Source organism: Rhipicephalus sanguineus, chromosome 6 (assembly GCF_013339695.2).
Source record: "Rhipicephalus sanguineus isolate Rsan-2018 chromosome 6, BIME_Rsan_1.4, whole genome shotgun sequence".
NCBI lineage: Eukaryota > Metazoa > Arthropoda > Arachnida > Ixodida > Ixodidae > Rhipicephalus > Rhipicephalus sanguineus.
The window spans coordinates 157178329-157196724 of NC_051181.1; the positions used below are offsets into that span (position 1 = coordinate 157178329).

The following is an 18396-nucleotide window of genomic DNA, read 5'->3' on the forward strand; positions in this document are numbered from 1 at the left end:
TATTAAATTTGTTCCTCATGTATTTATTTCTTTAATGCAACATATACGGCAGGGAACACTGATTGCAGTATATTCTGGAGAATGGTGGCATGTGGCTGGTTTCACATCAAGCACACGAAGCTGTACACTCAAACCTCATTAGAACGAAAACTTTTACACGAAAATAACTTCGTTATATCCGAAAATTCGTTATAAACGCATATTCCTAACACTGTATGTATTGCAAGACTATTTTTATTTACTTCGTTATAACCGATATTTCGTTATATCCGTGTTCGTTATATCGAGGTTTCATTGTATTTGCTCTCACATATGCATGTAAAATAATTTCAGTGAGTTCAACAATAATGTTTTTAATAATTTGTTTAACTATATGGAAAATGTTCATGCGTCAAGGTTACATGTGTTTTTAGGTGGCTGTGTGCCACACTTAATCAAAATCAATATTTCATATCCTGCCCAGTCGCAACAGTGGCAGGCATTGACCTATATGGGTATAGTCTCTATCATAGCTGCAAAAGATAGTAGAGTACTGCCGACTTCAGTTTTGAAATCGGCTAATTTAACAGGATGTGTCATTAAACATTTAGCAGGCAATGGCATGTAAAAGACAAAAACTAATTCTCTTATTTTTTCAGTGTAGTTCTAACCTATATACAGCCACTGTAATAATGTGTGTATGGCACTGTAGGTTTTTCTAATAACTATAAATGAATCCATTTTTTCAAAGGCTGGCATCACTCCAGACCAGTGCATAAGTATGTGTATGAAGGCCCCTCCAGTATTTACATTTTATATAAGTGTACCTCTCCCCAAATGTCAGTTTTAATACTATAACTAATTGTCATAGAGTATTAACATAGCAAGAATGCCATTCTAAATGTTTCTCTAGACTGACCTACTCTAAAAGAGACAATAATACTCACCAGGTCAATCTTCAGTTCTTGCATTTCTGAGAATGATGCCATTCTGAAATTCCTACTTTCAGGCATTTCGATGTGTGACGCAGCACTATAGTACCACTCTATCCACTAGATAACTGTAAGGAGTTCTCGTAATCTTTAATTACCTCTCACTATTTAATGAATTATATATTCATATATGTGCAATGCATAAGTAGTGCGACTGAAGGAATGAAGCGAGGCAGGGAATATGTGTGCATTTAGAGGGGAGAAGACCAGGAGTGTGTATTTTTGCCTTCCCACATTTTGGTGCTTTATGCCACGAGCATCAAGTTATTTTGTAATTGCAGTAACTATAACATATCCTTGAAAAAAGAATACTTTTTATTGAATTAATGTAATATAAGACAACCAAACCCTACCACAGTGTTTCCAATAATAATGCAGAATTTATGCTCTACCATTTAAAATTTGTGGTACTAAGTGCTAAACATGTGCTATATTTATACATTTAAGAGAAGCAATAAAGTCGCACTGCACATTTATGCAAATATTGCATAAGCAAAGACAGACATTTAAAACCCACGTATGTGCATGCACCTGCATGAATGTACACATACACCTTATATACAAACCAGTGGTGTACTGTAGAGTTGTTCTAGATGTGGTAGCATGTCCTTGATATGGCACATATTGTTTAAATTTACACATGTATCATTATAACGAAAGAAAGAAGACAACACATTGTGTCAGGTCACCTAACTGCATCATTTATTTCTTTTCTTCATCGTCATATAAAGTACTCGCACATGATGAACACATCTGTCGAGTTGTACAATGGAAGTTTGAAAGAAACGAAAGGACAGTATAGAAATTGTTTCAACAATGCAGCTAAAAATGACAATGGCTCACGAGAAATGGAAGTCTGATATGCACAGTAATGCTAATATGACCACTCATCACATTTCAGTTCAGTCCAACGATCCACGCAAACACCACAGGCGCATGGCTACGCACTTCATTCACTTGCTGACTTGAGAGAGCACAACATTTTGCGGTCTTGGTGCAGTCAGAAGAAAAAATTTAACAAGAGTACACACCTTTTGAAGAACTTTCAGAGCATACATACAAAGTTGAAGTTCCTACACCTCGGTCACACTTTTGTCAACCTTGGGATGAGACATCTATGAAAAACACTTATGGAATCAACTGTCACGCCATGTGGCTTACAAAGACCCGTTCGATGCACACTGGGTGCATCACAATCACTGTACAAGGCCCCAACAGAGCACGCCAGTTAGGTAAGGGTTAATTGGAATATGCAAGGTCTTACAAACCTGAAGAGAAGCTACGTGACTTACCATACATGTCAGTGAACGCGTGTTAGGGACAGGTGTCTGCATGCTCTGATCTGTTCAGTGATGCTCCATGTATTATACCAAAATTAACATATGGCATATAGGACACTGTGATATGTATAGCTGCAGCACTATATAAAAAGCAAATGTAATATGGCACGGCCACATGCCATTTATAAAACATTTCGTCACTCTGTCAATCTGGAAGCATGGATTTAGGTTCACCCTTCCACTCAGCTAAATAAAATGATATGACTTCTTAGCAGCCTTAGAGTGGCCAAAGTGTCTAGTTGCATTCATTACTGTAGAAATAAGAAGCTGCCATATCTGACAGGATAGACTCCATATCAATTAAAAAATAAATGGTATGGCTTTTGTTAAAAACTGAATGGCTACAGCAAAAAAAAAAAAGGAAAAGCGGGATTACTGTGCTAGAACAAAATAGGTAAGGTGTCAGAAGCATCTGCAGTTGTCGTGCATTAAAGGTTTCACACCGCACAGGATTAAAACTGTTCAGCAGTCAACCTATTAAACTTTACTATTGTTTCTCAGTTGCTACACTGCAAAACTTGCCTTAATGCTTGGACAATTTCCTACACCAATAAAACTAGTACCGAGCTAGAGAGTGAATTTATATGCAGTTCCACCCAAACGCGAAAAAAAGGAAAAGAGAACACTCAATATGCAGCAAGGTTCTACACAAGGCTCAATACTGTTGCAAAACAGAAATATATTAGATAACAAGTTCTTGACTGCCCCAGGTATATAAACTAGGTTTCAGCAAAAGTATCTAATTAACAAAAGCTCCTTATTGCAACTTTCAGACTAAATCAGTTATTTCCCTGCATGCTATCTAAAGCAATGCAAAAATAAATATAAAACATGCTGTCGGTGGCATAGTGGTTAGCACAGCAGCTAACATTAAACTGCAAGATTGTGCCAACACGTGCACTCCCTAGAGCAGTTCCAGGAGATATAAAAGTATATAAAAATTCTCCACTAAAATGAAGACAGCTGCTCTTCCCAGTTTTCACAGGGACTTTTGTGGTTTCACAACCCTTCACAAGATGCCTCTATGCTGCTGTTAAGCTAACTTCTCAGGCAATAACCATCAAGAGTGGATGCCTCGTATAGAGGAGCTTGTCTCCTTAATTAAACAGTAAACAGCAGCAGCAAAGGCAAGACAATGTTCCAAGGTTGACAACTGCACACAGTGCATTCTCCCTTTTGTGAGTTCCCTTTCCCAATGTCCCTATGCTCTCTCACTGCCACACCCGTTTCAATGCAATCAACGCCAGCTTACAACTCGTCATCAGAAAAGCAACTGCATTAAATGCTCACACTTCTTTTTTGCAGGCATCGAAAGATGAAAATGTATGGAATCGAGCCAGGCAGGAACACATCCCAGGCATTAAAAAAAAACAAAAACAAATGAATGGACAGAACAAAAGGTGGTATGGCAGGCATATGTGAAGGCGATGGTGACAGCTCATGAATCCTGTACACAAGGAGAGCTCGAGCAACAGCAATGCTAGGAGGACTGCTGTGGCGGTCATTTTTCAACGGGGCTCAACTGAATTCCATTCTCATCTGGCTGACCTTAAATCAGAAATAAAAAAGAAAACATGCAAAATAAACATGAGAAATTGGTGACTTAACACATGCAAAGCACCAATAAAAGAAAAGAACTAAAGCAGAACATCACGCGGCACATGAAAAATAAGTAAATAACCCAACCGAAGCTTTTACCATTCTACAAATGAAAACAGATAAACCTACTAGACCATATGAACAGTACGGTGTCTAACAAAAGAAACTATGTGCTCCTTATTTAGCAATGAGAAATTGAATTGTACAAAAATTTTAGAAGCGTGCAAAAGGTAATGAGAAGAGTTGTAATTGTTTTTGTACTACAGAGTTTTAATGCAACGCTAGGAACAATTAACATAAAGCTACTAAAACAATAAGGGGAAAAAATTAAAAAAAAGAAACAAAAGCACTCCCTGAATGAAAATGAATTAAGCAACAAGTTCTTGATTATTTTAGGAAACTTCACAGTAGTGTATGCATCTTCACTTCCAGCAGCAAGACAACTGGAACTGTAACTTACATAATTCACCTTTCTGGTGCTGAGTTTTAGTCATCAATGGGCTACCAATTAACAGAAATACAGAAAACGAGCGCAAGGTTGGGGCAGAAGTCATGTCAGCAACTTACTCACGAATTTTCTACACATGACACAGTTACCCCTTTGCACACACAGACACCCTTTCTGGCATACCACATTCGTAGCTAAGCAGTATTTGCAACTGAACACTGCTTACAGCTCCACAGCACACCCAAACCTACAGACATTCAACATTGCTTCCCTAAGTGACCAGTTTGAGCTGCCAATGTTCTAAGTGTGTATAGACATTCACACACCACTGGTACACAGTATCATATGGCACATGCGAAAGATGTACAAAGGTACAAAAATGTCACATTTCACAGTGAACCAGTGAGAACCCGATTAGAAAAAAATTCTATACTTAGGCTGAATTATTGCAATACGTGGGGTCTCACGAGTACTGTTCACTCCTTTTCTGACATACATTGGGAATATTGGAATATATCGGGAACACATTGGGAAAGGCGCAAAACACGGCTAGTGATTCTAAAACTACTATTACGTTGTGCTGCACTCTATGAAAGGCTCTGGATTTAAGAAATAGAGGGTCAGGCATTCCGAAATAAAAAAATTAGGTAGAGAAGCTGAAGAAATTACAAACTGTATTTACATTTGCAGCAATCACTGAACGCTTCTGCAGGCTGACAAGTTTTCAGACAGTGATTGTTATCAGCCATGTATACCCACAGTCTAAAAGGGAGAACCTAAACTTTAATAACGGTAACTCTGGCAAGTTAGTTTCTTATGTCACCATTGATGCATCCTGCATTCTGCTGGAATGGTCTGTGATACAGTGTGCCTGAATGGTTGCACACACTTACAATGTGTGCTTATTTCTGAGCAACACAAAAGACTGCAGACATTAATGATATACGAAACCTAAAGAAAAAAATGCAAAAAGACCCATTCGTATCGTCAAGATACAGGACAGTATGTACTCTGTAAAGACAGTAAACACCACATGTGTGCCATGTTGACATGGAATAGCATTTTTCCCACCTTCGAACTGGTATAAATGATGACAAATATGCATTAATAAGCTAGTGGCAATAACAATCTATTCACAATCTTAAATTGCCAGTCCCAAGATATTGTGGAGCTCAAGATGTTGTCGAGAAGAGCACTGCTAATTAAAACTTAGATAACTCAAAAATGCTTTTTAAAAACTATTTTTACTGCACTTTGCAGGAAAGCACAAAAGAATGCTCTTGCAGGTCTCGTAGACTTAGCGACAAGTGCTTAACACCTAATAATTGTTTGTAGCATGTAGTTTACAATTGTTTGCCATTCTTGTCAAGACCCTCGTAGTTGCAATGAAAGCCTGCCACTAAACAAAGTATTGTGCAAATTAACTACAGCATGCACGATACACATTCGAGACAACGACAGAGCTCAACTAAAACGCATAGTAAGGCACTCAACTCGAAGATAAACATTTGGCAAGAGGATTATTTTACTACACAGCACGGAACTTTGAAATGGCAAGCCTACAAGATACTTTTACCATTTTTAAAGAATAAGGTGAAAACTAAGTTTTTACGTTGTGGTTCCTGCAAGGAAAAATGAATTTCTCTCTTTTACAAGCCAGACAAAACAATAGCCAGCCTGTGACCTTTGCTTCTGCACAATAGCCTCTGCACTAGTCATCAATGGTAATGCTTTTTTAACTACGGCACTTTTAAAGCTTGCCTGTTTGTTGCAACAGATTAACAGTAATGCAAGCGAAAAAATTTAATGAGGAGTCCTTCCAAGCTCACACACAAAGTCCAATTATAAGCCGAATTTGGATATGATGACTCAAATTAATTACAGCTTATTCAGATGTTCGTGAGATCAGCCTTGCACAGAAAAACAATTCCAATGTTTTAAAAACTTCTGAACCTACCTATCACAATACTTATCACATGACCGTGTTTAACTCAATCCTTGTGATGGGTAAATAAATGCCTGCTACTCAAAAATTACCTGGGAAAGCACAAGGTCCCATAATTATTATTTCATGACAACAGAGATTACTTTAAACTATTGAGATGAAAAAAATGAACATGTCTGCCTTGACATTTTCTCAAGAAGGAACATGGATGTCAGTTGTGCACAGAATCCTGACCCTACCTTTGGGTCAATCACTATTGACCGTGAAAAAAACCAGCACTTTGTTAGAGAATCTGTATGACAGAGCTCATCAGCAGATAGACACCAAGAAGGCAAGAGTGAACCCAAGAGTGCACTTCGAATGCTACACAGACACAGTGAAATAGTACTTAAAAAAAAATTCAGTATAATAGTTTCTACAATGAAGTAGGTGGCACAGAACACAATTTGTGGGAAAAATGAGACACTAATGAGGCAGCTTCATCACAAGTGCAAGTTTCGCTCCAGTTCTGAGCAACTGAAGTCATCATCTTCGCTACCGATGTCATTGTAGTCGGCTAAGCTATGAGCGTAGAGGCCTGATGAGGCTGTGTGAAGCAAGCTGCCTGGGTGGACACCCATCGAGAGACCTAGAGTAAATGGTCTCCAAAATGTTAGCTGGAAAGCAGTTTGACTAACGCAAGCAAACTTCACCCAAGGTATTGTATCAAGGTTAGGTGCACAGAAGAAATAGGCAAGAAAATCTACTTTGATGCAAAACATGCAACTCTAGCTGCTTCTATCAGTAAAAAATTTACTTTAAAAAGGCAGTATGAGCACTATAAGCCAAGCATTATTTGTGAATAAAGCATGCAGAGTCAACAGGGTTTGTTGCTGAGCTAGTTGGTTCATTACTTGAGGAAAAACTGTAATGACGCAAAGAAGACGGGGACGAAGCGAAGACACGAACTGACAGACAGAGTCATTGTGCAGGGTCATAAAAGGATGCACAGTTACATTACTCAAAAAAGCAGAAAGCTGGGCTAATTGTAAAAATCAACTTTTCATGCATTTCCAGCGCTTTAAAAAAATAGAAAAATGAGAAAAGACAAAAGGCATAGGCACAGGACAGAAAAGCACAGTTATATATATGTTTGGGCAGGGAAGGTAAAGAATATCCTTGTGGCCGAGATTTACAGACCAGAAATATGTATTACATGCAAGATTTGGACTATTTCTGATGTAGCAAAGTGTGAAAATGGGTTGATCAAAAAAGTAAACCAAAAGACAGTTCTCGCATCAAGTTTCACCTCGAGAGTCCAGCAGACACCGCCAGATATAATATTTAATGAATTTAATTGCAGTAGTTGGATGCACTTGGTTTCATGAGTGACAAATTTTTAGCATTTTACCATAAGCTTCGGTCTATTTTTGAGTCGCAGAGATTTAGCAGATGTGAGCATCTGTTTTAATGGCTGTGTCTGTTTACTAGAATGCTTCGAAGAATTATCTTAACAAAACACAAAGGAAGCTTCCAGTAAAGCACTTGACAATATTGCTTGTAGTAGCAATACCTGACGAAAATTATAACAGAGTGCTGGCAGCATTTCCATTTTTTTTCTGTTCTTGCTGTAAAACAATGCACCAAGAGAGTTTTGCAAGGTTCAATACACATATTTCGCTATCGGTTATTCGAAACAGTTAGCCCTGATTCAACTGCTGCAACATCGGCCTCGATTTTCTGAACAATGGTGGAGGCTTCACAAGAAAGTGAGGTACTGTACCTGTGTGGTCATGAAGCCTTCCATTCCTGGAAGACATAGGCTCAGGCTGGAGAGCCCTGTTTCGAGGCAATGAATGACCAGGAGTTGTGTATGGGGAGCTGTGTGGTGAGAGGGAAGACGTCGTACCCCGAGGTGCTGGCTGCATTGCGAGAAGACAGGTTGGCACGAGAGCTAGATCAACTCCGAGAAGCAGCTTTGATCATGAAGAGAGGTGCACACGAATGCATTACTAAAGTCAAAGCTGGCCCCAAAGGACAACACAGTGGCCTTAACCTGTCACCATATTGAGAGAATGCTTCACGGTTGTCTATGTACTGTCCGTTGCTCAAATTCTGCACAAGATCTCAAATTTGGCTTAACATTAATCAATAAAACAATTAGCTTCTTCGCTAGCCCAGTTCACTGAGAAGCATGAAAAACCACAACAAAATTGGAAGTAAGGTGCTGTAGGAACATAAATCTAGTTACAAGGGCTGTTGGCCCACAGAAAATGGCTGAGCCGATAAACAATGATGCCAAGTGAATAAGCTAAGTATGTTGGCCTAAAAAATTCTGTTCTTGAATATGAGTGAAAAGAAAGCAGGAGTAAGGACATGGCTACCTTATATAGCAATTTACACAGCCAAAGTGAACGTCACTGTATTGGTTCTAAGAATGCAGCTACGTTAGGGTGATGTTCAGAAAAAGATACACACAAATATCAATCTAGTCAGCTATAACACAGCAAGATTCTTTGCTAGACAAATAGTATTTTTATGTGTGCATAAAAGGTGGTGCATTATTTTTCTCACTTTTGCTGAGTAATTCAGCATATGCAGCTTTCTTTGATACAACACTGCGAATTTCTCACTTTCATGTCATCTATTGCCTTGATGAGTTTTTACTGTTAATAAAAGCGGCAATACACCTTTCTAAGCGACACGTACAAGGGAGCAGTTCTTCTCCTTTACATGAGGTGTCTTATAAGCAGGGTACCACATTCTCATTTTCTCATCAACCCTGATTTCGATGTAGGCACACTGGTGTCTTATACCCAACTGTCTCTTGCACCAGTGTCTCTTATAAACGGGTTCAACTGTATTGCTGTTAATAAAAGTTGCATATAGAAGAACCAAATTTTTTTAAAACTTTTCAGTATTATTTCAGCCATAGCTATGATGACAGTGAGCCCCTGCAGTGCAGATGCATTCAAATCATGCACAAAGGTGGGCTGCATGACTCACCTCGTCCAAGAGCTGCCGCAGACGCTGCAGCTGAGCCTCCAGCTGCCGGTTGTGGTCCTCGAGAATGTGCATGCGGGCCTCGAGGCGACCCTTGTGCTGCCTGAGCAGCTTGGCCTCGGCCAACATCTCCTGGTCACGAGTGGTGCTGCCACTGGGGCTCAAGGCAGCCTCCTCTTCGAGCTGGCTTGGCGTCGGGCTCAGCCCTACGCTCTGCATTTCCTGCAGCCGGTCATACTCTGCCTGCAGATGTCTGCAAAACGATGCAAGAAACATGCTGAAGCAGAATCACGAGTTGGGCTAGTTGGTGGACGTTCACTGTGAATAACTCAGCGCTGTGTCCTTTTCTTCTTACTGTCCGCATTCTAACCTTGTTGCGCTGTTATTCACAATGATACAAGATGCTGAAGAAAGCAGCATGAATTGCAGCACCTTGAATTCAACATGCACTGCCAACAGGCTCTCTCTGAAGTGAATTCCATTCAGTCAAATTGAACCCTTTGAGACGCAAGTGCACATATTTGCGTATACAACTTGTTTTTGCTAGTTATGTCGACTAGTGGCTAAGAAAGAGCAAAATACATTGAGGTTTGGAGGAACTGAACCTCCTGCGTATTTAATGTCTTCATTTAACTACATCGTGCAGTGTACTGTTGTATATAAACACTTTATTGAAGGCACTACGATTTTCGGTGATTCGTTCGATATGCCGCTTTCTGCAAGCCATGTCGAAAGTGGAATTTTTCTTTGCTCTAAATGAACATAACTGAAAACGAAATTTCACTATATTTCTAGCCTGAGATTTGATTCTACTTATGCAAAAACAGAACATAAATGACTTCACGATGAATAGATTGTAATGTTTTTATGCAGAGTGACTGCATCGGTTTATTGATACATCCCAACTTTCATCTTAGTCATCTCTCTCTGGCTCTCCTCGCTGGTGCTAGCGATGTGGATCGCTACATAGATATTTATTTACAATCTAATTAAGACTAATTACTATGAAACGTAAATCAACATTCTACGACATAACCTTTGTTGCAACAAAACATCTAGCGCCTTGAAATATTGTTGTGCAAATCTGACGCATTTACAGGGAGTTCTTCATAGGTCACACCTGAAAGGGTTAAGCTTATTGACAACTTGTACACATTGGAGGCTTTTGTTTAGTGTTCAAGCCATAGTAGAGCCTGGCTATTAGTACATGCAGTTAATTCAAACACACACTACTACACACAGACTTGCATTCCACAGGACTGAGTTCATGAATTCCTTGCACTGCTTTACTAAAGGTGACATAATTTAGTAGAAAGAGCACAGTCATGGGAAGATAAACAGGCCTTGTCTGCTCAGAGAAAGCGTTGCTAACTTACTGCAATGCATCAATCAGTAAAATATTGATGTAGGCAGAACTGCAAAAAGAAAACAAAAAAGCAAAAAAAAATATAGTGAAACAGTTGCAGACCTGTTCTCCTCTTCGAGTTCCTCGATCATGAGCTCAAGTTCATCCCTTTGGTCAGCATCGATGGTTGCTATCACCTGAGCAGGGCTCCGTGGTTGGAGAAACAAAGAAGAATTGCACTGCACACAAGAATGAAAAACGAAGAAATGCGGTTAGGATTCAGAACAGACACGAAAACCCAACGATTGCCTAATTACAACCAAGTAGTTGTATCTACCTGCAAGAAAATGGGTAAGCTAGTTGAAATTATATCGCTTTCCTGTCAGTTTGTTGTACAAACCATCGTATGTACTTCGAAAGGTAACGGGAAACAACAAACCTACTTACTTATATGTGTAGCTGTGTGTGGAAGTGCATCATTCAGCTTGGATATCCAACACAATCTAACAAGTAAACTGCCTTATAGGTGCATTCAAGAGTTGTTTCACAGATCTTTTCATGTAAATCAGGCAAAAGCTAAGAAAAAACAACTACACTGCATCGTTTTAAGTGAGCATAATAAAGGAGCACCATTAAGAACATGGCTTGTCTCGATATGACGCTGAAGCATACTATGCTTTTTAAAATGAAGTAAAAAGGGGGCAGCGCTAGAAAGAATACAAAGGATGACATGAAGACAGGACATGCGCTGCACTCACAACTGAAGTCTCTACTGAAAAAACACCAAAAAAATTCAGTTGTAAGTACAGCGCATGTCCTGTCTTCATCTCGTCCTTTGTATTCGTTCTAGCGCTGCCTCCTTTTTACTTCCTTATGAACCCAAATCAACTCGCCCACCTATCTGTTATTCTACACTTTTAAAGCTGCAATAAGGATTGCCATGATAAAAGAACACATTAGGTGGCAGTTCACAAGGCAGTTTATAGATTATATCAGAGTATATAAAGTGTATAGAGTTTTCAGAGTATAGACAATTTACAGAGTATAGCCACATTCACAGAGCAAGGTTTTCCAGGTCACAAGAAAAAGAGAGAGAGAAAAGATTCTTGCTCACCACAGATGATGGAAGCTCTCCACTCAAAGTGTGACAGTACTGTGCAATCAACTGATGTTCATCTTCACTCCTGCAAAAATAAAAAAAAGTGATGCTAAGCAATCGTGCTGTACTTAAATGGAGGAAAGAAAATGTCATCTTGTTTGAAACATTCGTAGTAGCAATCATATTGCACTCTTGAACAAACAAGTAATGCGGCAACACCTTCTTCACTCATTTCTATTAATACCCTGAAATAACTGTTCATTCAATGCATACAAAGGATCCAGTCACCAAGGTGATTTATTGAACAGTGTGCTATTTTATGCAACTATTACACAAGTGAACGCTGTTTGAAAAATGCATACTTTTCTTACATAGGTTAGTTTTAAAAATCTATGTATTCTGTTTACATATTATAAGCTTTATTTATAATTCTGCAACTTGGTTTCAATCAGTTTGCATAATAATGTACTTGACAAAAGTTAACGTAACCGGTGCTTAGCTCACGAGGTGTTGAAAAGACATTTTTTGCAAGATAGCATTTTGGCAATGCCTTTTATTATCAATTATACGTTAAAATGAAATCTGCGTGTACGAAATATGTTTGTGGGGTGAATGACATCTGAAGTACTTTTAACACAAGTTTCATAGGCAAATAATTATGAGCACTTACGAGTCTGGAGTAGAGTTACTCCTTGTCCTAAGTTCGGTATCTGCATACCTATAAAGTGAAAGGTGTGTGTAATTAGAACAAGGTGCCCACACCAGCACTTTTCATGCAACAAGGCACTTTAACAACACTGAATAACTGCAGCTGAATGGTAAAACAGGAGATAGTCAGACTCCTCACAAAGCAAACTTTATAGTTAAAAAACATTAAGATAATTTCCAACTACAAGCTACACAGATTTTCGTAGCACTCCTGCACTGCACATAAAATTACTGACAACATACACTTAGAGGACGCAGCACCCAAATATGCGTGATACAACCAATTTCCAACCCTAGAGGCAGTGTTCTAGTACCAAACCAAAAATAAATTTTGATAACTAATGAACTCAAAATGCACAATTTATGGCTATTTATGCATGTGGAGGAGACTGAACAAAAAGTTACATACATATTTGTAGAAAGCAAGTACAAAATGACAACAATAAACAAATAACGTGAAATAATACAGAGTATCAGAAATCACCCTGCTGGTGATTCTGACGTGCCTGTTTGCGTACTGATCGAGACGAGAATGCATGTCCTGCGACGACAATGTGTGCTGCGGTGATGGTGCGGGACTCTCGAGGTCGTCTCCTTCGAGGACAGTCTGCACCGGTAGGTAGCCAACTCGAGGGTGCTTCTTGAAGTAGCGTTTGGACTTGAACTTGTTCTTCATGATCTTGGTGAAGTCTCTCACGTCCTCTCCAGATGTTGTCTGGCGAGGCAACGAAAGGACACCTTTAGAGACTAACAAGTCACAGATAAGGCAATTGAGCAAGGGCAACAATAGCATTGACTATTTATTTATTTTACAGCTACTGCTAGTCTCAGTAGATGCCTTAGGCAGAAGTGTCGAACAAATTGCAAAGGCACACATGTCTGCAAAGAAACCGTGCATTCCAACTCAAGAACACAAATACAAAAAAGACGCATGGGAAATACAACAGTGCAGTTGTTAACAAATGTGCCAAATGCAGACTATGTACACATAGCATGATAAGCATGACAAACACAAATGCAGAAAGATGCCAGGGGCAGACAGAATGACTGACAGTGAGTTTAATATGACGCCATATAGCAGACACAGCAAAACGCTTGTACGATACTTTATTTGCAATGACATAACTTGAAAGGGCATATTTGACGATTTCAAAAGCAAAAACAAAATTGCTACGATCATAACAATAACAAACAATGCCTTGTAAAACCGACCCCAAGTGCTTGTGAGGCGACTAGGATGCACATTATGGAATTGGATACCCGTGGTATACATAGTATACGGTTCTTTTGAAGAAAAGAGTACAGTGTGCTTCACTGTTAAATGGACGCAGAAAGGAGACAATTAGTTTAGACTGATGAAGTATTTTGTGTTTTTAAAAACATAGCGGTACTTGGTTATTAGAGAAAAAATGAAGGTGTCTTGTATTTTTAAATTTTATGCCTGAATCTCAGTGGGAGCATGTCGATGTGATGCCATGAATTTGGAAATATTTTTCTGCATTTGGTCTATAGTGGCGGAGTAGTAGTTATGAAAACTGCAAAGTTTGACCTCTGGTTCTTGGAGGACGTCCCAGGAAGAAAAATATAGGCCCCAGCAGAGCCGTCGATATCTATGACGTCTGGGCAAGATGTGGAACGTTCAAAGCAGTATTGCCATCCTTATTTCATTTCCATATTCCTGAAGAAGGAGAGCTACTTAGAAATGGGAAAAGCCAAAACTCACCGTGGTGCAGTACTCCTGCATTGGATGGGTAACTTTGTGGTTCTTGGTTTTTCTTCCCGAAAAGAAGCAGCTTTGGCAGAGGTCCACATTAAAGCACTTGAGACACCGGTACCTAGAACAGCAGACCTTCGATGAGTTTCATGCTGACCGGTAATTTTGGATATTAAGTTATTGCAGTTATTGAAGTTGACGTTTTCATCAAAAATAAATAATATTCAGGAATCTCAATCCACAATAAAAAGATGCAACCCTGGGAGGGTGTGTTTCTTCACGAGCATGTGACCTCTACAGCATTTTACATCATATTTTTTATCAAGCCGGTTAAGTGCGAACATGAAAGAGCTTGCTGAAACAGTTTATAAAGACATATCGTATCCATGTAAAGAATATCTCCCCTGAGGTTATGATTGCTATAGAAATAGGGGTTCAATGATAGCTATGCAAGTTCACAACACCACCAGAGTGATGGCAGTCTATCAAATCAATGTGAAATCAGTTGAAAAAGAGTAATTGCTGTTTGAATATTACTGTGTGACAACTTCCCTATTGGTGAGTAATGTGAATACAACAGCCCTAAATTTATAAGTAACAATAAAGAACAGAAGAGAAAAAGCAGAAGTAATTTAATTTTCATTACTAATATCGAAGTATACAAGCACAAAAATATATGAAAGATTATGTCAGCAAATTGACAGTTACAACTGCAAAGATGTCAAATTCATTTCATAACCTTCTCACTTTTGAAGGATACCAAATGAAAAGTCAGTCGGTAATAACTAAAGCTAGCCACATGGTTCATCTGCTTTCATAGGCTGTAATTTGTAGGTGCGCACTATAGGCCTCTTGCTTATAGGACACCATATGTCTCACATAATATTATCATTTTAGCAAACTTGCAGAGCACTGGGCTAATTGCAGCTGAAGCAGAAAGCAAACAAATTGTTTGCGCGTAGAAACACTTTTGTGCCTACCTGAACCCAACAATTGGGTACTGCTTGCAGCCATTGCATTTGGCCTGGTGTCGTGCTGTCTCGGCAGCAGCCAGACGATGGAGTACGGGAAGCCACACCAAACTCTGGGGTTCCTGCAGAAGCCAGTTCAGGAAATGCGATGCCTGGATCTCTCGTCGACCAGCTGGCGCCGTCATCTCGAAGCAGCTGCGGACACTTGGCTCAATATTCGAGCCACCGAAAGCGGCGATCTCGCCAAGCAACCTCGGAATTTGCACGCAATCATGGAGCAGTAGGCCCAGTTGTCGTTCGTCGGCACAGCCGTTACCATCCGCAATGAGCCGAAACAAGTCTGCAAGATCGACACGAGATGGTGAACATGGCATTGGTTAGTGGCAGAGTATTCCTCCGAGAATAAAATGATCCTGGTAGCACTAAGGTATCATGACAACTACTACAAACTAGTGTAACACAGGATGAAAAAGAAAAATGACCACCAAGTCAAACAAATACACGCATTTAATTGAACTGCTTTGAGCACAACATATATTAGTAAATCTCTTTCTGATATCAATCAGGCTCTCATTAGTAAATTAATCCAGACTACACTGACAACAGTCACTGAATAGGCTACCTTTTTATTGGTTATCATTGATGATTATATAAATTATTTGACTAGGTAGGCAAAATAAGATTCATTCTAAAGCGCTATTGCATGCTTCTTAAGGTTCCTGGAACTATGTCTTCGACAAATTTTAGTGCATAGCAGACTAACTAGGCAGTGAATATGTAACATGCAATATGCACTGCACCTACATTCAGGAATAAAATACTGCACTATGAAGGCACTATCACAGACTTAAAAATTATGCTATCGAGCTATGTCTTACAATCAATTATTGTAAAAAATATTTGCTTGAGCTAGTGCCTGAAGGTATTGAAGGCACAAGGGGACCCGAGAGTGTGTGAAAAAGAATGAGAAAAAATCTTTTTGTTGAAATGCTCACTCTTAGCTGAGGCTTCCCTTGTTTACTTGCGCTAATTCAATGTTTCTTGACACACAAGCGCTACCACTATTTATGTGCCAACTGATCAATTAAATTGTACAATTAAACAATCCATCAGGTATCAGCCAGTCCTGCAAAGCCATACATGTCCACAGTGTTTTGCGATTCTTAAGAAAAGCTTTTCGTGCCTCTGAATTGTGTTTAAAGCTGTGAAAACAACTGAATTATTTAAAAGACACATGACCATGGCCAGTACTTACATCTGAATTTGTCTTCAAGATTACCCCTGCAGAGCAGGATAATCCCCACCTTAAATGAAAGGATTCTTATGTACCCCGTCCTTGTAGCACTGAAAAAAAAAAGAAGAAAGAAAATGTTTAGTTACTGGAATGGCTGGCATGTGGTGATACTCACAGATACTATCTCAGTGCCTTGTCATGGTGTCACAAACAAAATATTTAGATGTAACTTGAAATTGAGAAATTACCATTACATTTTTTAAAAGTTTGTTTATTGTGCAGTGGAAAATGGGAATTTCAGAGTACATAGGAAGAAAACAGGACTGGAGTGCTCCAAAGTTGTGCTACTGACGAAAGTTGCTAATCAAGAATGTTAGCAAGATGTCCAGCGATGGCATTTACAACAAAATATCTGTGCCAGACCATGCTGACTCGGTACATAGCACATGCAAAAAGCAACGCTGGCACTAAACTAAACGTGACATTTCTCAATATCTTCAGGAGGTCCCGGTGTCACCAAAGTTGGAGCATCACCTCTTTTATTGACCATGAAGTGAAACTAACCTAAGATCAACTTGAAACATAACCTTGAAAGTTGAAGTACATAATGTGCTTTGATTTTTTACAGCACCAATGCTGTGTCTAATGTTTGTGAGAACCACGCGCACCGGCTATCTAGAGATAGCACCACGTGTTGCGCTGTGGCGGTGCGCGTGGCCCATCTGCGCACTTTAAGAGGGGCAGCCTACGCGCTTCCTGGGAGAGAGGTGCCTTGGCCACCAAGAAGCACGGATGCTGCCACCTGTGCTGGCTGATTGCTGCTGCCCGATAATGGTCTTCGCCTTGCTACTAAGTGTCCCTGGGCCGACCCTGCCGTATGAATCATAGTGCTAAATAAATTGTTTTTTTTGTTGTGACTTGAAATCTCCATCGTCCTTGCTTTAACTACGGATGGGACGCAGCAAGCCCGATGCCCACATGTTCTACACCAAAACACTTAAGGTGGTCCGTGGACAATTTACGAACATGTGAGCCAGTGGTCTATCATGGTCTAAAGAATCAGAATGGCAACTGTAGATGATCCAACTGGCTTGAGCTCAAGGAGCCTTGTGCTCTTTGATAAGAAAGTGATTACTCCAGAAACCAATAATGGTGCTTTAACAAGTAACTACCATATGGTATTGGCTAACCGGAACCAACGAGAAAATAAGCAGTATGGCAAAACATCCAATGCAAGCTTAAGTACAAGACAAATGTGCTGTAGTGAGTTCTGTTCTTGTGTGACATACAGCAAACAATGATGATCATTGTTACTTCATTAGTGTGGAAGTCCAATGAAAGATACAGAGAGATCAGCAAGAAAATAAGTATATCATCATCGTTCTGGTTATATGAGTTGCCATAGTAGTCTGAATCACTCAATTTATCCCTTTCTCCTTTCCTTTCAAGAATGCCATAACGCAAGTACAAATGAGAAACGCGTAAACAGTTAAAATGCCTCAATACTAACGCTGAGATGTGTGAAATGCATCAAGGTAAATCATAGGGGTCAGCACTTGACTGACTCAACCTAAAGATAGCTGTCACTGGCTTTTCAAGTGCATCATTGGACATCATATGCTCCTACAAGGTGCGATAATCACTCACTCTTCATAGAGACAGTCCTTGCTTTACATAATTTTACAATCGTATAACGTGCAGTATATGGAATGACAGACTATAACAAAAGGTGTGACAAAGAAGCTCACGTGTCGTAGAGGTTGAGCAGCCAGTTGAGACACAGGTCAATGCACAGTGGCACTTTCACCAAATTGGAATGCTCCTGGGCCACACCTTCGTAGATGGTTGCTAAGCAAGTGATCATCTCAGGCACGCTAATCAGCTTGTCGTTCTGAGCTCGCAGGCCATGCTGATCAAATGCGTTGATAGCATTGTTCATAAAGACCAGGTCCACTAGAATGAACAAATAACAAAGGCATCGGACCATGCTTCAGATGTGATAACAGATTACCAAGATTATGTAAATTTGTCAGCAAGACG

The 18396-nt window shown here is 39.6% G+C and overlaps 1 protein-coding gene across 4 annotated transcripts in view; it reads right to left on the reverse strand.

The window, feature by feature from the left end:
• Nucleotides 1–1656: 1656 nt before the first annotated feature.
• LOC119396853 (dystrophin) overlaps nucleotides 1657–18396 on the reverse strand; it is a 296880-nt gene continuing 280140 nt past the window's right edge. For 2 of the 4 annotated variants that reach the window (XM_049417260.1, XM_037664196.2), the window contains 11 exons: nucleotides 18105–18309; nucleotides 16378–16466; nucleotides 15132–15462; nucleotides 14161–14272; nucleotides 12944–13152; nucleotides 12400–12447; nucleotides 11745–11814; nucleotides 10754–10869; nucleotides 9289–9538; nucleotides 8066–8204; nucleotides 3881–6931 (listed from right to left, as the gene is read on the reverse strand). In XM_049417260.1, the coding sequence (XP_049273217.1) occupies nucleotides 6786–6931; nucleotides 8066–8204; nucleotides 9289–9538; nucleotides 10754–10869; nucleotides 11745–11814; nucleotides 12400–12447; nucleotides 12944–13152; nucleotides 14161–14272; nucleotides 15132–15462; nucleotides 16378–16466; nucleotides 18105–18309 (1715 nt within the window). In that variant the 3' untranslated portion in view covers nucleotides 3881–6785. Of the gene's footprint in view, nucleotides 3860–3880; nucleotides 6932–8065; nucleotides 8205–9288; nucleotides 9539–10753; nucleotides 10870–11744; nucleotides 11815–12399; nucleotides 12448–12943; nucleotides 13153–14160; nucleotides 14273–15131; nucleotides 15463–16377; nucleotides 16467–18104; nucleotides 18310–18396 lie in introns of those variants that run through there. The other 2 variants (XM_037664197.2, XM_049417259.1) reach the window with 2 other exon arrangements.